The sequence below is a fragment of the Cetorhinus maximus genome, chromosome 24 (genome assembly GCF_964194155.1).
Source record: "Cetorhinus maximus chromosome 24, sCetMax3.hap1.1, whole genome shotgun sequence".
Taxonomy (NCBI): Eukaryota; Metazoa; Chordata; class Chondrichthyes; order Lamniformes; family Cetorhinidae; genus Cetorhinus; species Cetorhinus maximus.
In genome coordinates, this window is record NC_135902.1 from 24,243,373 (window position 1) to 24,260,360 (window position 16,988).

General features: G+C 43.3%; 1 protein-coding gene across 1 annotated transcript in view; it reads right to left on the minus strand.

Moving 5' to 3' along the window:
* pik3r6 (phosphoinositide-3-kinase regulatory subunit 6) overlaps positions 1 to 16,988 on the minus strand; it is a 125,067-nt gene that overhangs the window by 12,641 nt on the left and 95,438 nt on the right. The window contains exons 12-16 of the mRNA XM_078570868.1: positions 13,614 to 14,073; positions 12,400 to 12,502; positions 11,789 to 11,911; positions 1,832 to 1,933; positions 1,243 to 1,333 (exon numbers count right to left, since the gene is read on the minus strand). Coding sequence (XP_078426994.1) covers positions 1,243 to 1,333; positions 1,832 to 1,933; positions 11,789 to 11,911; positions 12,400 to 12,502; positions 13,614 to 14,073 — 879 coding nt within the window. The remainder of the gene's footprint in view (positions 1 to 1,242; positions 1,334 to 1,831; positions 1,934 to 11,788; positions 11,912 to 12,399; positions 12,503 to 13,613; positions 14,074 to 16,988) is intronic.

A 16,988-nucleotide genomic window follows, 5' to 3' on the forward strand; every position in this document is an offset into this window, starting at 1 on the left:
GGATTGAATAGCTCGCTAATCCATTTCAGAGGGCAGTTAAGAGATAACCACATTGCTGTGGGTCTGGAGCGGGTGAGCACGGTAGATTTCCTTCCCTAAAGGACACTTATGAATCAGATGGGTTTTTACAACAATTGATGATAGTTGTCATGGTCACCATTACTGAGACTAGCTTTCAATTCCAGATTTTATTAATTGAATTTAAACCATCAGTTGCCGTGGTGGGATTTGAACCAATGTCACCAGAGCGCTAGCCTGGGCCTCTGGATTATTAATGCAGTGATGTCATAGAAACATAGAAACTAGGAGCAGGAGTAGGCCATTCGGCCCTTCAAGCCTGCTCCGCCATTCATTATGATCATGGCTGATCATCCAACTCAATAGCCTGCTCCCGCTTTCTCCCCATATCCTTTGATCCCTTTCGCCCCAAGAGCTATATCTAACTCCTTCTTGAAAACATACAATGTTTTGTCTCAACTACTTTCTGTGGTAGCGAAATCCACAGGCTCACCACTCTCTGGGTGAAGAAATTTCTCTTCATCTCAGTCCTAAATGGTCTACCCCGTATCCTCAGACTGTGACCCCTGGTTCTGGATTCCCTCACCATCAGGAACATCCTTCCTGCATCTACCCTGTCTAGTCCTGTTAGAATTTTATAAGTTTCTATGAGATCCCCCCTCATTCTTCTGAACTCCAGCAAATATAATCCTAATCGACTCAATCTCTCCTCATATGTCAGTCCTGCCATCCCGGGAATCAGTCTGGTAAACCTTCGCTGCACTCCCTCTATAGCAAGTACATCCTTCCTCAGATAAAGAGACCAAAACTGCACACAATATTCCAGGTGTGACCTCACCAAGGCCCTGTATAATTGCAGCAAGACATCCCTGTTCCTGTACTCGAATCCTCTGGTTATGAAGGCCAACATACCATTTGCCTTCTTTACCGCCTGCTGCACCTGCATGCTTACCTTCAGTGACTGGTGTGCAAGGACACCTAGGTCTCGCTGCACATTCCCCTCTCTCAATTTATAGCCATTCAGATAATAATCTGTCTTCCTGTTTTTGCTGCCAAAGTGGATGACCTCATACTTAACCACTCTATACTGCACTCAGCTTGTCCAAATCACATGTCACTGCTACACCACTGGCTTCCCCCATCTGACCACTCTACAATGTGCAAACACATTAATAATTTTACTATAGCCATGAGGTGCCCAATATTTTCTCATAAATAACTTACCTTTAGCACACTTCAATTTTGGAAGGTCTGCATCAAGCTGAATGAGAAAAACATCATCCACACATTCAACTGTTTCATCTGTAAAAGTAAACTGTGACACAGAAAGACACCAATTCAATTATAACAAATAAAATTTGACTGAGCTCTTGCAATTTGGTCCTTGACTAAGTAAACATCAGTGTAATTCAGAAGTTTATTCTGAACTGTTACTTTACAAATGGAAAGTACAGTTCACAAAGCTAAGCCAACTTGCTTCCTATTCTCCACTTGAAATAATTTTATACTCAAATTAGACATCCTGTTCAGAAGAGGCCTTTGCCTGTAGATAGCTGAACAGACACTTGGATGCGTGGACACATCACACAATCCAGATATCACAACTTGCAGCAAAATATGGCACTGTACACCAATCCAGATTACCAATCTATAAAATATAACTGTCTGTGAAAATATAGCATTTTGTAATACTTTGAAAATCGCATTCCGCATTCACACTGTTTAAATTTTTGGTTAATGTAACAGAAATGTGATTGTAGAATTCTGGAACTGATTAAAATATATTACTTGAAATAGAGATGAAAGTACTCACCACTACACTGTAGATTTGAAAGCAAACAGGCTGATATCCCATTCGTAAATAGTATGAGGTAACATCTACAATAAATGGATCATGTTGTCCAAATGACGTTGACTGTGAAAAGTGTTTAAATCTGTTAGCTTAAAAAGTGGCTAGAAATGGAAAAAACAATTCTTTAATTTGTTATTTTCCAACAGATTAACAGTTAGAAATCAAAAAGCTCGAGACTTAAAATACATTTAAATGATCAACAATAAGGGTTTTGAGTTATTTTTTTGTTGCAGATTAATTTATTCAGACACCATTTGCATTAAATTGTTATTTTCTTTCACATTGTAGTTTGACTATTATTTGTATCCAGTCATTTCTCCATTCTATCTCCACAAAATAAATAACTTAGAAATGGACTGCAATTGCTCATTGTTAACAAGCTTATGGTTTCAATGACCAATTCTTCTGAAAGACGGGCTATTTCTTCAGCTGCTGCTGTACAACAATTCCCAACATTGTAGCTTTATATACCACAAAAAACACATTGAACTACCTAATTAAACCTAGCCAGGCACACAAAATAAGAGGACCTGTGTAATAATGAAGAGATTGAAATAACACTATACATTAGGAGTCAATGTAAAATATTCATATTAAATTATTGGTCATTGTTTCATTTTAACAATTGCATCAACCATTTATTTTAAGTTGGTTAATGCCTTTGTTAGGATAGTGAACAAAGGAATTTAATAAGAAAGCATCAACATTGTGATTTCAACCCCTGGGAATCAATTCGCTTGCTTAGTACTGTTCAGGGATGTGATTTTCATGTTCATTACGAGTTTATCTATGAGGTCTAATCAAAAGTATTGTTCAAATCATGCAAAAAAGGCCCTCAAATATAACTACCTGCAATAGGTTGTGTTCTATATCACACAATTACTTCCATATGAGATCATCCATATAAAATGATCTCTTCTTTCAGGTCAATCCCATCTCCAAGGTTCTGACATGCATTTAAGATTAGACACCATGGGCAGAATCATCCCAGGTTTGCACTAAATGCAGTAGCAGGTGGGTAAAACGACATTTTACCCACCGTCAGCAATGGCAGCTTTTCGCGCCGTGCTGTCCCGAACCTGCAGCATTAATTATGGAATTCCTGGGAAACATGCCATTTCCATGATGGGCAGGCTCTCATTCGCCCATCGCGCCATCGCCTCGCCGCTTCAGCACAACGGGCACATGCCTCTCAGTGCTTCCAGCCCATGACTGCTGCAATGAAGACATGGCAAAAATACTGCAGCCCCCAGGTTCAATGACGTGTCCCTCGAGGGCCTTTTGGGCGCAGTGGAGGCCCGCCGTGATGTCCTCTACCCCTGCTCTGGCTGCAGGATGGGCAGCAACATCACCAATCCAGCTTGGGAGGCAGTGGTGGTCAGCACCAACGCCCTTCAAAAGAGGACAGCCACCCAGTGCTGCAAGAGGATGAATGATGTCCTCGGTTCCACCAGGGTAAGTCACTCTTCTCATCACTCTCAACTCTCACACTCCCAAACCCATCACACATCCACAGGGCCCTCACTCACTGCCGGTTCAAGGGACATCACCATTCACTCTCTCACACTCACCATCATTGTCCTCAACCTGTCCATGGGACCACTCACCACCCACACATGCCAGGCATCTTATCATCTGGCCTGGCAGACATCCTGCTTACACTCTCCCCATCTCTATTCATGCAGGACAAGCTGGCACACAACAAGAGGGGGAGGTCGCTGACCGGTGGAGGAATGCCTGAAATCAAGGTCCTCACAGACTTTGAAACCAGAGCCATCCAGCTGGCCAGCGACAACCTGGACTGGTCCTGTGCTGACGGTGAGGTCGGCGCTGCTCAACCAAGCAAGGATCCAGCAGTGCAACATCCATCAGACAACCATGCTGTGAGTGATGTGTCCTGTTTCACAGGCCACTGCAATGCACTAATTATCTCCCACTGCTTCCACAGGCACATCTGGGAAACAGCTGACCCAGGGCTTCCAATCAAGCCCCAGAGAAACCTCTGAAGAAGAATCTGGAGGCACCCTCCTTGAAGTCCCATCACAGCGCTCACCCACACCCTCCACCAGCGCAGAGACACACACCTCGGTGGGACCTAGCTTTAGAGTCGCCTTGGGATCACAATCTGGTGAGCGCATCGCACTGTCTGATCCACTGCAGGCAGCGGCAGGGACTTGCCAAGTGTCCGGCACTCGGAGGGCTGCTGGAGGCCAGGAATTTGCTGAGTCCGAGTCGGATGAGGAGCCTCTGGACTCGGTCATGTCACAGTTGCTGGAGCTGCAAAGACAAATTTGGGAACATCAGGAAGGGATATCCACTGCACTCCTCAGATTGCAAGGCACAATGGAGCAGTCTGTCCGCCTTCACTCTGAGGTGATAGTTCTGGTTTGCCAATGCACCAAGGTCAACACTGATAGGATGGCGGCCGTCATGGAAACCTTGGTCCAGGACATCACTCCTTCGCTGCTGCGCGGGCTTAACTCCATCGCTGATGCCATGGTTGGTCTCCAACAGTGTCATTTCAAGATGGGGTGCAGGCCAGCTCGATCTCACTCCAGCTACCCCTTCTCCTCAAGGAGTCAGCCAGGGCCCTTGGGCACCCATAGGGAGGAGGATCAGCAGGTGTAGCCCCAGGGCCATCCATCAAGGTCACTCCGGATGTGTTCAGCTCATCTGAATCCCCTCTTCCTGTGACCTCAGCAGCTCCAGCTCCACAGGCCAAGGAGAGTGTCACTGCCACACAGCAGGACCCCGAAAGCAGGCCAGGGCCCTCCAAGTCTTGGCCCTCCAGAGGACACCTGCCAATGTCATCACAGACAGGGCGTAGCTGTCAGCAGGCTGCCTCCACCTCCGCTGTGGATGCCCGGGGAATGCTAAGACATGGGAGCAGGATTAGGAAAATTAAGATGATGTAGCTGCACAGCCTGGGCACGGTGTTAACCACTTGTACATACTGTTCACTATTGTCAATAAACTCCCAAGAATGTCTCCCTGCCTATGGCTCCTTGTTCTGATGAGCAGTGTTAGTGTCTCTCAGATGTGAAACCTTTCCGCACAAGATTAAGGCAGGTGTCTCAGTCAGGGGTCTCTTCCCTGCGCTTTGTGCAGCCTTCAGTCCACTCCCTGGACACATTACTGATGCCTGCAGCTTTATGGTGCTTGCCATTGCTGCCAGAATGTAGTGGGCAAGTGCCACAGAGTTCCATCATTCTCTCTGTGTGCTCTCAGCACCTTTAAGGTGGGGCTGGCCCCCATCTCTTCAGCATCTGTGACCAGTGACACTCTGCTCCTGAAGGGCTCAGGTACTGAAGGTGGACAAAGGATCAGATGCTTTTAAAGTTCCATGGCTGCGTCTCTATGATATGACCCTGATCACAGAGCACAAGCGATCTGCCCTCGGTCAGACAGGAGTCAGACACTCTCAGAGGCTATGTGAAGATATATGGAGTTCCTCACTGCATGTCGATATCATCCTCATGCAATCGAGTGACTATTAGGGCCTCCACTGCGTCTCCATGATAGGTGCATTCTCATAGAGGGTATGTGCACTGTCATAAGTCAGACTGGAGTCAAATGTTCAAAGGTGCAATTTGAGGATCTATGGTGTTTCCTCACTGCATATCATCATCACCCTCCACAAATATGGCAGCTATGATGGCCTCCCAAGCGCGCCTGCCTCATCTGGCCAGAGCGAGGGCCTCATTCCCGTCGTCATCACCTTCGAGGGCCTCCTCACCCTCATCTCCATTACCATCCTTCTCATCGGAGGAGACCTCCAGCTCCTCCATCTCCTCCTCAGCTAGCTCCTCTCTCTGTTGCAGTCCCAGGTTGTAAAGGGCGCAGCAGACGACGACGATGCATGACACCCTCTGTGGACGGTATTGCAGGGCTCCACCAGACAGGTCCAGGCACCAGAACCTCATCTTCAGCATCCCGATGGTTTGCTCCACTAAGTTTCGAGCTGCAGCATGAGCCTTCGTTATACTTTCACTCTGCTGCAGTCTGAGGCTGCCGCATGGTTGTCATCAGCCACGTCCTCTGCGGGTAGCCTTTGTCCCCTAGGAGCCATTCCTGCAGCTTCTGTGGACTCTGGAAAACGTCAGGGATCTGTGACCGACTGAGAATATAAGAGTTGTGGACATTCCCAAGAAACTGTGCGCAGACCTGCAGGACGTGTTTGTGGTGGTCGTAGACCAGCTGCATATTCAGTGAATGGAATCTCTTGTGGTTGACACAGTTGACCACATATTGCAATGAAGATCTGAACGCCACACGAATATAATCGCTGGTATCCTTTCCTGTGGGAAACCCGAGGTCTGGGTGAATCCAATCGCCCTTGCATCCTGGCTGTCTTGGTCCTGGGCGAAATGCACAAAGTTGTGTGCCTTTGCGAAGATGGCATCCATGACCTCATTTGTGGGTGGAGGCTTGTGATATCCCACTGAGGTCACCTGTGGAGCCCTGAAAGGAGCCACTGATATAAAAATTGAGCGCCGTGGTCACTTTCACAGTCACTGGCAGTGGATGCCCTCCATGTCCCCATGGTTCCAAATCCTGCAGTAGCTGGCAGATGTGGCTGACCAGTTCCCTAGACATGCGCAATCTTCGGTGACACTGGTTCTCAGTCATCTGCAGGAATAAAAGGTGGCATCTATACGCCCTGGGTGTCACAAGGCGCCGACCAGCTTTGGCACTTTGGCGGTGTCTGCAGGAGCCCAAGCCTCTTCCTGAGGGTGCTGCTCCTCCCTCTGCACAGCCAGGCTCCTCAGTCACTCTCTTCTCGCTCATCTTGGCTCTCTGTACACACGAGGCATACAGCTAGATCACCAGGCTCCATGATCCTGATGCAGGGTGAAAGAAAGAGATGCGTGGGTTAGCATGGGGTGTACTAAGAACCTCTCCTGGTTAAGTCTGAAGGCCCCTTAACACATGCCAGAGAGTGCTGGCCACCACTTGGATGGCCAGAGATTAGTGCGCTGCATGGCTACCCAAAACCCCACCCACCTCCGCCCCACTCTACCTGACCGATTGGCAGCAGCTTTGTCCATTGGACTCCATGCTGTGCTCTCAGCTCAGGCACAGGCATTCTCCTAACCCGCACTGCAAGGCTGCCCTGTTAGCTTGAACCATGGGGGTGACTGGTCCAAACCGGGATGATGACATTGCAAGGGGCTGTGAGCACCTTCACCAGTGACTGCTCCATGGTCAGCTTTAGCAAGGAGATTGTACAACGTGCGCAGATGTCCAACTGTTCTGCAGTCCACTAAAATGCTCATTAGTTTGCAGTCTGTGCCCAAGGGGTGAAAAGCTCTGGAGCACTTGATGGCACTTTTATGCCTCTGTGTTGCTTGAGTGGGCAGATAAGCTGGCGGCCCAACTCCAAGCAGTTCAATGTGGTTGTGCCTGGACTGTTTCAGCTGCAGAGGAATGGTCACTTTATACAAGGTTTCCCTAATGCATAGCCACTTCTCTCGCCTACAACACCCCCACCCAACATGTGCTTATGCACTACCTTCAACCACAGGGCAGCCCTTGCCCCGTCTCAATGAGCCTCAATCACAGGGCAGCCCTTGCCCCGTCTCAATGAGCCTCAATCACAGGGCAGCCCTTGCCCCGTCTCAATGAGCCTCAATCACAGGGCAGCCCTTGCCCCGTCTCAATGAGCCTCAATCACAGGGCAGCTCTTGCCCCGTCTCAATGAGCCTCAACCACAGGGCAGCTCTTGCCCCCCCTGAGAGGCCTCAATCGTAGGGCAGCCTTTGCCCCTTGCTCCCCACCATGCCATCGCTCCCCCCCACCCACCCCTCCTCTCCCCCCACAACCTGCCTCAACCTTGAAGTCCAACAGGCGACTCGGGCAAGCGATCCACAACGTTACTGTGTACTCACCTCTGAGTTCCCCTCAAAGTGCAGCCCGCCAAGTGCACGCCTTTTATGTGCTGTTGTAAAACATGTCGTCATGATTGTGAGTGGACGATCCAGCGTGGTGGAGGTAAGATTCGGCCGGGCTGGGCTTATAATGATATGCAGGTGTATTACAATGAGGTTTCCGATGTCTGATGGCGGGAAATGTGGCTTACCATCTGCAGGTGGAGCAGACGATCTCAAACTGGTTTCATGATGTCATGAAACCGATTTTTGGCCTTCTCGCCATATTGTCCGCTCATGCCACCAAACATGCCCAACGCCAATGGGCACAGACAATTCCTCCCAATATCACAATGGTACTGTAGTTGCCTTTGCTTTTGAAGCTACATATGCACTGCTCCCCTGTCTTTGGTTATGCGTATGTTTATAATATTATCTTCCTTTGCATTCCACATTTCTCTGTGGAAGTTAAGGTTCCAGTTTTAATTACAAATATTAATTGAATTCCCAGTTCTAGTCTATCTTTTCCCAACCATGATTACATAAAGTAGTGGGAATGTATAGACCAATCAGCGCACATTCAAAAACCATTTTCATATTTATGACTATTGAATAATGAGTCTAAATCATTTTATGTTAACTTAAATTGCACAATGTGGTTTCATCAGATCTGTTCTTTCCTAGTCATTTGTTAAGACAGCATTTTATTTTTTATACAGAGCATTGAAGATACTATTAAAAGTCTGATCAGGAGGCTACTTCATAATAACCAAAGTACTACTTTTCTCTGGCTATATCAATCCATCTCAAAACAAATTGCGCCCAATTGCATGAGCTTGAGTGAGATTGCAAATTGAATGTTATTTTGTGTCAAGCTATAGGCAAGGTTGTGCTGTAGACTTGTAGGTCTAGATATGGCTCCCCTCTCACCTTGCTTGACAGGTAGATAGGTGTCCTGTCCAGAAGACAGGGAGGAAAAAAATGTCTATATCATCCTGGCTACTTTATAAAATTATTATTCTGTTTTTTTTTAATGGACAAATGACTGGACTGATACAATAGCTGCTGCTGACCATATGACAGTAGTTCTGGAAGTTTCTAAGCAGTTTAAACATGGACAAAGGCTAACACATCAAACTCCTGGAATGTAACACTCCTTGCATTGTATAAACATTCCACCAAACCAACACAAAGGATAGTAGATGAGATGTCTGTACCAGCCAGCTATGGACAAAGGCAGAGTTATTTGTAACTTTCCATCTCCAATGTTGTGCTAAAGTTTCTACAGTTACCTGCTCAAAACACAATGGGTTTTAACAAGAGGTCTCATTAGCTGAATATCTTGAACTGAAACCACCCTGTAACATGACCGAAACTTGAACTGTTTGAATTGCTTTAATTATACAACTTTCAGATTCCATCTTCAGTCTGCTATTTAACATCTAACAGGCAGGCCATACAGAAGCAAGCTCTGGCCAAGTTGGACAACTAGCCCCCATCTAACCTGACTCTGCTGGGAATATTTTGTACTATCGCCTACATAACTGATTCAGCCTCTATGTGCCACTTCATCTTGGGGCATCAACACCACTGGAAAAGCGAATCTTACACCACCAGTCTAGGGCCAGTTGAACTGTGTGGAAGACCCTCATTGAACTTTGATTTTGCACTCTGAACTCAACTGAAACCGTAATTCTTATTTTTATCGTGGTCTTTGCTCTGATCCCCTTTCTTTCCCTTATCCTGCTCTTGTATTGCTGAAAAAAGGCATTTTGTGAAAGCTTTTTGTCTTGCACTCATCAGGACAAAAAGCTTTGACAAAAAGTCTTTTTTCAGCAATACTCAAGTTCTGTACTACCAAACGACTATTTGTATCCCTCATTTATTGTATAAATGCAAAAAGGGGCAGACGTTGTGAAACCCCTTCCTGCGCATTATGTGTAAAATAAGCTACCCCTCTTATTTTTACCTTATCTCGAATTGTCTGTGAGGTTATTAATAGAGGATTGGATAATTCCAAACCCGAAAGGTTGGGGAAAATACTTATAATGGGGGAATCAAAAATCTAAAACACCTTTTTGTTTATGGATGGGCTGTTCTAAATCAAACCCTCCCTCCTGTCTGTAACAATAGGCATTTTGCATGCCCTAGCTGATACGCATTCAAATTTGGTAGGTGGGTCCATTACAATAGCCCAGTCACATCCCAGTACAGGTCCATCTCTGGTTGGACCTTGTGTCAGAATTACAGGTGAAAAGGGAAACACAGCTGTGACCTGAGAGAACTGGTTCTTTGGCTATTATAAAACAGCCTTTTAATCAAGAAGATAGAAGCAGATCAGACTTTTTACAGTATCTTGAATGCTATGTATAAAAAATGCTATATTGGTAAACAAATGACTTGGAACAGATCTGGTGAAACCACATTGTGTAATTTAAGTTAATATGAAATTCTTTAGTCTGCTAGTTTCATGGAAATGTTAACTTATTTTTGTAACGTCCATGTTAAGATAGAAGAAGAGAAATATCATAATGACAGGTTAATGTGCTTATATGTAAAAATTGCAGTGTGATTTCACCCCACAGGAGCTTACATTACATTACGTTAAGATCAAGTTAGGAACCAACACTATATAAAAATGATGCAACAGTTTTAAATTATTATGAGCTAGAAATCACCTTCAACAATGATAGTAAATGAATGGTTTACAAAGGGCAGAATTTTACCCTTGATGGCCGGGTCACCGCCGCCGAAATGGGCCCCGCTATGCACTTCCTGTACGGGCGGGGAGGGGATTCCTCAACTGAGAGAGTGCGCTGTTTCGTGCATGCGCGTGAAAGAGCACACATCTCCCTGAGGCAAAGTGCTGCCTCAGGGAGATTGCTGAAAGGCTGGCAAATATAAAAAATAGAACAATAAAAAATTCTTTAACATGCCCCCCTCATGTGAAAATGTCACACGAGATGGGACATGTTAGTGAAATAAACAAAAACTTTATTAAACTTTTTAAAAACTGCTATCAAACCTCATCCCGCCACTGGATGAGGTTTGTAAAAAAAATCACCTACCCGCCTGCCCGTTGGGCCCGTGCGCTGAGCCGAAGTTCGCACAGGCCCCTCAAAATCATGGACGATTGGCAAGTTAAGGGCCTTAACGAGGCTTTTAATTAATGGCGGGCTGCATAGCGCGCCCGCCCGACCGAAATATCGCGATGCCGCAAGCTGACGTCGGGGTGCTCGCGCGACATTTTAAGCGCTGACGCTGACCCGCCGCCCACATGCCAGCCAGAAGCTTCTGCCAATAGTTTTCCCACTTCCTTTGCTATTTTAACAGATTTGTTAACCTGTTTCAAAAGTATTAACAGTATTAACTGGTGAATTTTTCTCACTTGATTCACTGCATTCCATATAATTGATTTAGAATACAGTCTGCTGATTTTAGGACTTAGTGCAGGTGCAGACTCCATATTCTGATGATATTTCAAAGGCTGCTTCAAAGGCTACTCACGTAAGGGGAGAAAGGTTGTGTTCACAAACAGGTAGTGTTAGAATTTGGGTAGCCAGGTAGTGAAGGATAGAACTGGAGCCTAATCTAAATCATCTAATAAAAGTAAAGGCTTTTATTTACAGAGAGGCACATTACATATTGTGCACCTCCAAACAACAATCACAGTTTCAAACAAAAACAGAAAATGCTGGAAAAACTCAGCAGGTCTAGCAGCACCTGAAGGAGGGTCATACAGACTCAAAACGTTAACTCTGTTTCTCTCTCCACATATGCTGCTAGACCTGCTGAGTTTTTCCAGCATTTTCTGTTTTTGTTTCAGGTTTCCAGCATCCACAGTATTTTGCTTTTATCTTAAACACAGTTTCAGCCTGCTCCTGTATACATGAGCATAACAGTCCCCTTCAATGTCTACCTTCTGAATACAATTAAATACCCAATAATATGCAATTAACAGGTAGCCTGCTATGTTCCTTCTACAACAGTCTTTCACTTCATATTGCATATCAATAGGGCACAATAAAGGTGAAATCTGAAATGTTCTTACCATTCTAGCCAGTTCAGGTATCATATTGCGCAGGCTGTTGATGTTGCTGTTATACCAAGGATCTATGCTACCCAAATACCTGGACACCTCACAAGAAAGGTCGCTATGCAATAAAGGGATGACCTAAATCAAAGTATCAAAAAGAACTTTCACTATTATTGATTTATAGATGCTGACAGTATGTCTAATTTTTTTAAAGTAGGTAAGAGTAACTCTGGTCATTTAGTAATTGTTTGCAAGACAGTTCACGTTAACGACATTAAGTCTGTAGCAATATATCTTCAATAACATTAGAATATGAAGAGGCATAATTCCTTATTCAAACATGGAGATTAGCTCTTACTAATCTAGTAGTAAGCTAAGCAGAATTTTTAACAATATAATGGACTTAATGTCAATAGAAGACTTGTATTTTTGCAGTAAATTGTCACATCCCTCAAATCCATCAAAGGGCTTCAACACAGCTATATTGCAAATTATCCTGGTTTGTTCAGGGTCAGCTGTATGGTATTATCAGTCATGTAGTCAGCAGGGACCAATCAGATCTGATATATGAAGATTAGAATTAATCTTACAGAAAATAATAATTGAAAAACAGCTCAGACACACACCTTACCAGCAGACACTGGGATCTGCTTCTCATCTGTAACAGGGATGTAGTAGAACTGTAAGTTTAGTTTTTTGGTCAGAATACATCTTCTTGTTTCTCTTTTCCTAAGTAACAAATTTAAAGTAAAATATTTTTGTCATTATTTTAAGCAACAGCCCAGCATTCATGATCATTTTGACTGCATTACTATTGTTAGTTTTAATAAATCTATATTTTTGTTACTTTGAGAAGATTTTTAATGCAATCATTTGGCAGCCTTAAATCATGAAACTGAACAAAAATTTGGTTCGACCATAAACATAAATAGAAATAAATAGAAACCAATGGAAATGAAACTACAAAATTTTGGTTACATTTCTACAAAAATTATGAATACAGTCAAAAACCTAAAGTTTCATTTGAAATTCTTAATCAAGGTGACTTTAGGAGAGGAATCATTAACATGATGATTATACCAGTGGCATTACTAAATGGGAAGTATAATAAAGCATAATAAAACATTCCTGAATCACAGCGCATTTGAGGTTTTAAGATGACAGGCCTGGCACAGCTCCGACAATGCTTCATTTCCGGTTCTGCCAAACAACCATCTTGAAACTCTGAGCATGCTGTAATTTCACACAGGGGCTAATTGTACCTGTTGTGACATGTGAACCCAGCAGACACAAATGAGCCTTAAAACATTTTTAATTCTCAGCTGGGGCGATGTTTGTAGAGGGTGCTAAGCTTAACTTAAGTGGCCCTGGGCTAGGGAGAGGGTGCAGCTCACAAAAAACAAAAATCAGAATTTCCACTCCTGATGACTTTCCATTGACTTCAACTGAAAAGTGTGCATGTGTGGACATCAGTAAAATTAGAACTAAACTGGGCTGTGATGCTCACCACAGTCAAGTAGCCCACTGACATTCATTGTCAATTGTAAGAGGTGTCAGAGAATGCCACAAGATTACAGAACAAAATTACCTAGCACAATGCAGCTGTTGAGGGAAGAAATTAAAGAGATGAAAATGCCTACCTAAAAGAACGAGGGTCAGTAATCATTTAATTTATAAAATTACACACTGCTGCTTTAATGTAAGCCAGTGTAAAATTTAACAGGAAACTCGATAAAAATATGGAGTAGAATAAAGCCAGAAGCAGATTTGGATACCATCTAAAAAGGGGGACTTTTCTTATTTTGTAAATTGTTTATATAAACCATGCTCAAAAAAATACCTCAAAGAAAGAAAAGCCTTTGCTAATCTTCCCAAAATGCAATCGTTCCCAATCACCATAACACGTGCAGTGTTAGGCTTTTGTTGTTTGAAGTTAAAAAACATCGTATTGCAACCAAATTTCCGCTGAAGTTTCATATTAGCTTCTGTTACTGTATTATCATAAATCTCCAAAAAGCTCGGTATGTTGTCTGAATCATAACTTTTCTTCTTCATGCCGGGTCTTCTGACCAACTTGGTCTGTTCTTTTTCATTGGCTCCTGCAGGTGACACATCATTTGAAAGAGGTGGATCCCCACAGTCTCTGACGATACCACTGTCTGTTGACAGAACTGATAATCTTGTTTGCTCGAAGTTATGACTGTCTATTGGCTCACTCATTTCAGAATTGTCAGAGTCACTGTTAATTAAATCCTGGCCACTGCCAAATCGATTTTTAACAAATTGCACCAGTTCCTTCCCTGCAAAAAATACAACAACAACATGAGCCAGGGGCAAAACACTGAAGTTAATGCGCATTTTTGCTTGACATTTTGCATATGTTACCAACGTTAAATACTAGCAGGTTTTTTTTGTATATGAAATGGCAAAACAGGTTACAGACAAATACATGTACAACAAGGGCAGATTCTTACAAGTTCTCGCAAAATTAACTCTGTTGTTTGCTGGTAACAGAGAAAAACTGAGACAATAGGTTAGCAGCAGACAACCATTTTCCCTCAGCTTAATCAAGCCCAGCGTGGGATGTTTAGCTCAGTATTTGAATTTCTACAGACAAAAGCCAATCCCATATTTTGTTGTGGGAGTGTTCCATAATGGGTAGAAATGATTGTGAAACTTCAGTGCTGCTACTGTATGTGGACTGAAGGATGCTGAATGCTAACATGCTGTTGTAGTAGTTCCCATGTTCATTATGTTCATGGCATAAATATGTAGTACCAAATTAAACAATTGCAACTCTTATGGTACTGTTGTGGTCAGAATCCTATAGAGGACTTCCAACTGAGACAAATTCCTTTAAAACTGATGAAGGCAGATTCTGGTGTAGTGCCATCCACCATTAAAACCACTCATCTGCATGGCTTTAGGACTATATTTAGTACATGAACAAGACACAAGTACCTACCAAATTGGGGTGCAGCAACCCATGTATGAGTCATATAAACTTTGCAGAACACCAAAGTTGACAACAATGACAGGAAGCTTCCATGGTGTCTGCCATCAATTTTCTGGTCATTTCCATCACGTGTATACCCCTGGACAGATTAGCTATGATGTGCCTTTCCAGCACCATCTGCCAATGTTAGCTGTCACAGATTGGGTGCAACTCCTAAGCCAAGGGCAGGACATTAAGACATCGTAAACTATGATAGCAGAGCTCAAGGCATTTATCGACATCAAATTTGAGAAGAGTAAATCTTTCATACATGGCCTACTTGCCTTATTCTTAAAGCAGTATTAAAGATAGCAATCTAACTTCAAGAAAATGTAGTTCATTACCTTGTGCACATAATCAGTAGCAATTCCCTAACTAGAATATCAAATCCAATTAAAAAATAGAATTTTAATTAGGAGGCAAATTGAGCATAGACAGGGTACTACAGTAAAGAGCATGGGAATCACAGTACATCACTCTCATGAACTTCTTACCATGCAGTTATGCTACAATGGCAGAGACCAAAGAGTGGTGATTTGACTTGTAATTAAGAGTATGAGGTTTGCAAAGATCAAAAGAGGAAAAATAGTTGTTTTAACTTTTGGGTAGCATTTTAATCAAAACTTCTTTATACAAGAATTTATACAGCTAATCTTTGGGAAATAATGAACAATTCTTTACTAATGGGGACATGAATTTCAAATTGGGGGAAAAAAAGCAGACATTCCCATCAGACCTGACAAAAAACAATTTACTGCACGAAATGACTGGGTTGCAGGGTGGAATATTAACCAGCAATTGCCAATGTTCCTACAAGGTCCACTTTTAATGTATGTCATTATGAAACCCTGCAATATGCAACAGCAGTTGAAGTAGAGACCCAGACTGCAGTAATATAGAGCATTTCACACAGACGACAAAGTAAATGGAAGAATAGCTAAGGCCAGCATTGCGTTTGACAAGCAACTAAAAACTGTCTGGGAGTGAAGCGGAATCAATCTCTCAACAAAGGTGAAGGCACACAGAGTGATTGTTCTTCTTGTAGTATTAGGGTGTTCAGGGTTGAAAAGGTTAATGTGTGGGTCTGGAGAAACAATGCTGCCCACATGATGGTGTAAGAGACACATGACCAAGAGTCGAGAGGGAGAATGCTCATGGCTTAGACTGAGTAACACCTAGTCTTTACTTCTGTAAATAGTTATGTTTATCAAATAAATCAGTTAGAGTTCAGACATACCTATGTCTCAGCAATTGTTCCTTAAGCAGTCACAACCAACATACAACATGGTGACAGCTATGCTGGACACTGAAATCTCCAAAAATCAACTTTAAAGAAGTTCACAAGTCTGACCTGGAAAACAGGTGCCAAAACCAAAGACTTCGGTAAGACAGTTGAAAATCTCCAAAAGAGCTCCATGGAAACCATGGAGATTGAGAGGCAGAAAAATCAACTGTTCCAGAGTCCGAGAACTTAGCAACAATTGAGGAAGGATGAGCAACTCTTGAAAAAGGGTCAAAATCTTCAACTTAACAGCACAATAAGCAGGCAACACTGGGCAAATGCCATTTTTAGTGAGCATGGGTTTCGATGCATCTCAGTCCAGGTCCCAGGTCGGCACCTATTACACATGGAGACTGCGAGGCAGCAATGGAAAAATATAAAAATTAAAAATCAGCTGCGTAAACACGATTCCTCAGAGGAAGGGTAGCAGCGAACAGAGCTTAATAGAAACTTCCAGCAATTAGTCTAAAAACTCTGCAAAGTTTAAAGAATGGTTACCAAACGGGGTCAGTGATCATAGCAGGAATTAGTGAAAGGATGACCGCAAAACTGCAAAAGATGTTTAAAAAATTAAGACAAAACTCCTAGAAGCAGCTACGGGTTCCAAATTCACATTACATGAGAGATTTGGGCATACGGAAGGACCAAATCAAGCACAATGGAGGAAGAGATTTTTAAGATTCTGATTCAGGATTGGGCAATAAGTGAGGCTGTACTCTTCGTTAAAGTGCTTTATTGGAGCAATTGCAGATGATGTTATAGCAAGACAAGACATCAATGAAACATTCTTTGATAATTTTTAACCTATGGAATAACAAGATTTTAGAAAGCCAAATTCAACAGAATTTTCTGTCTGTCGGGTAGACAAAGTGGGAGCAGGTGTGGGCAGGCGCAAGCCCGATCGCCGCTCGCAATCGGGTCCGCGTTGCCACTTTACA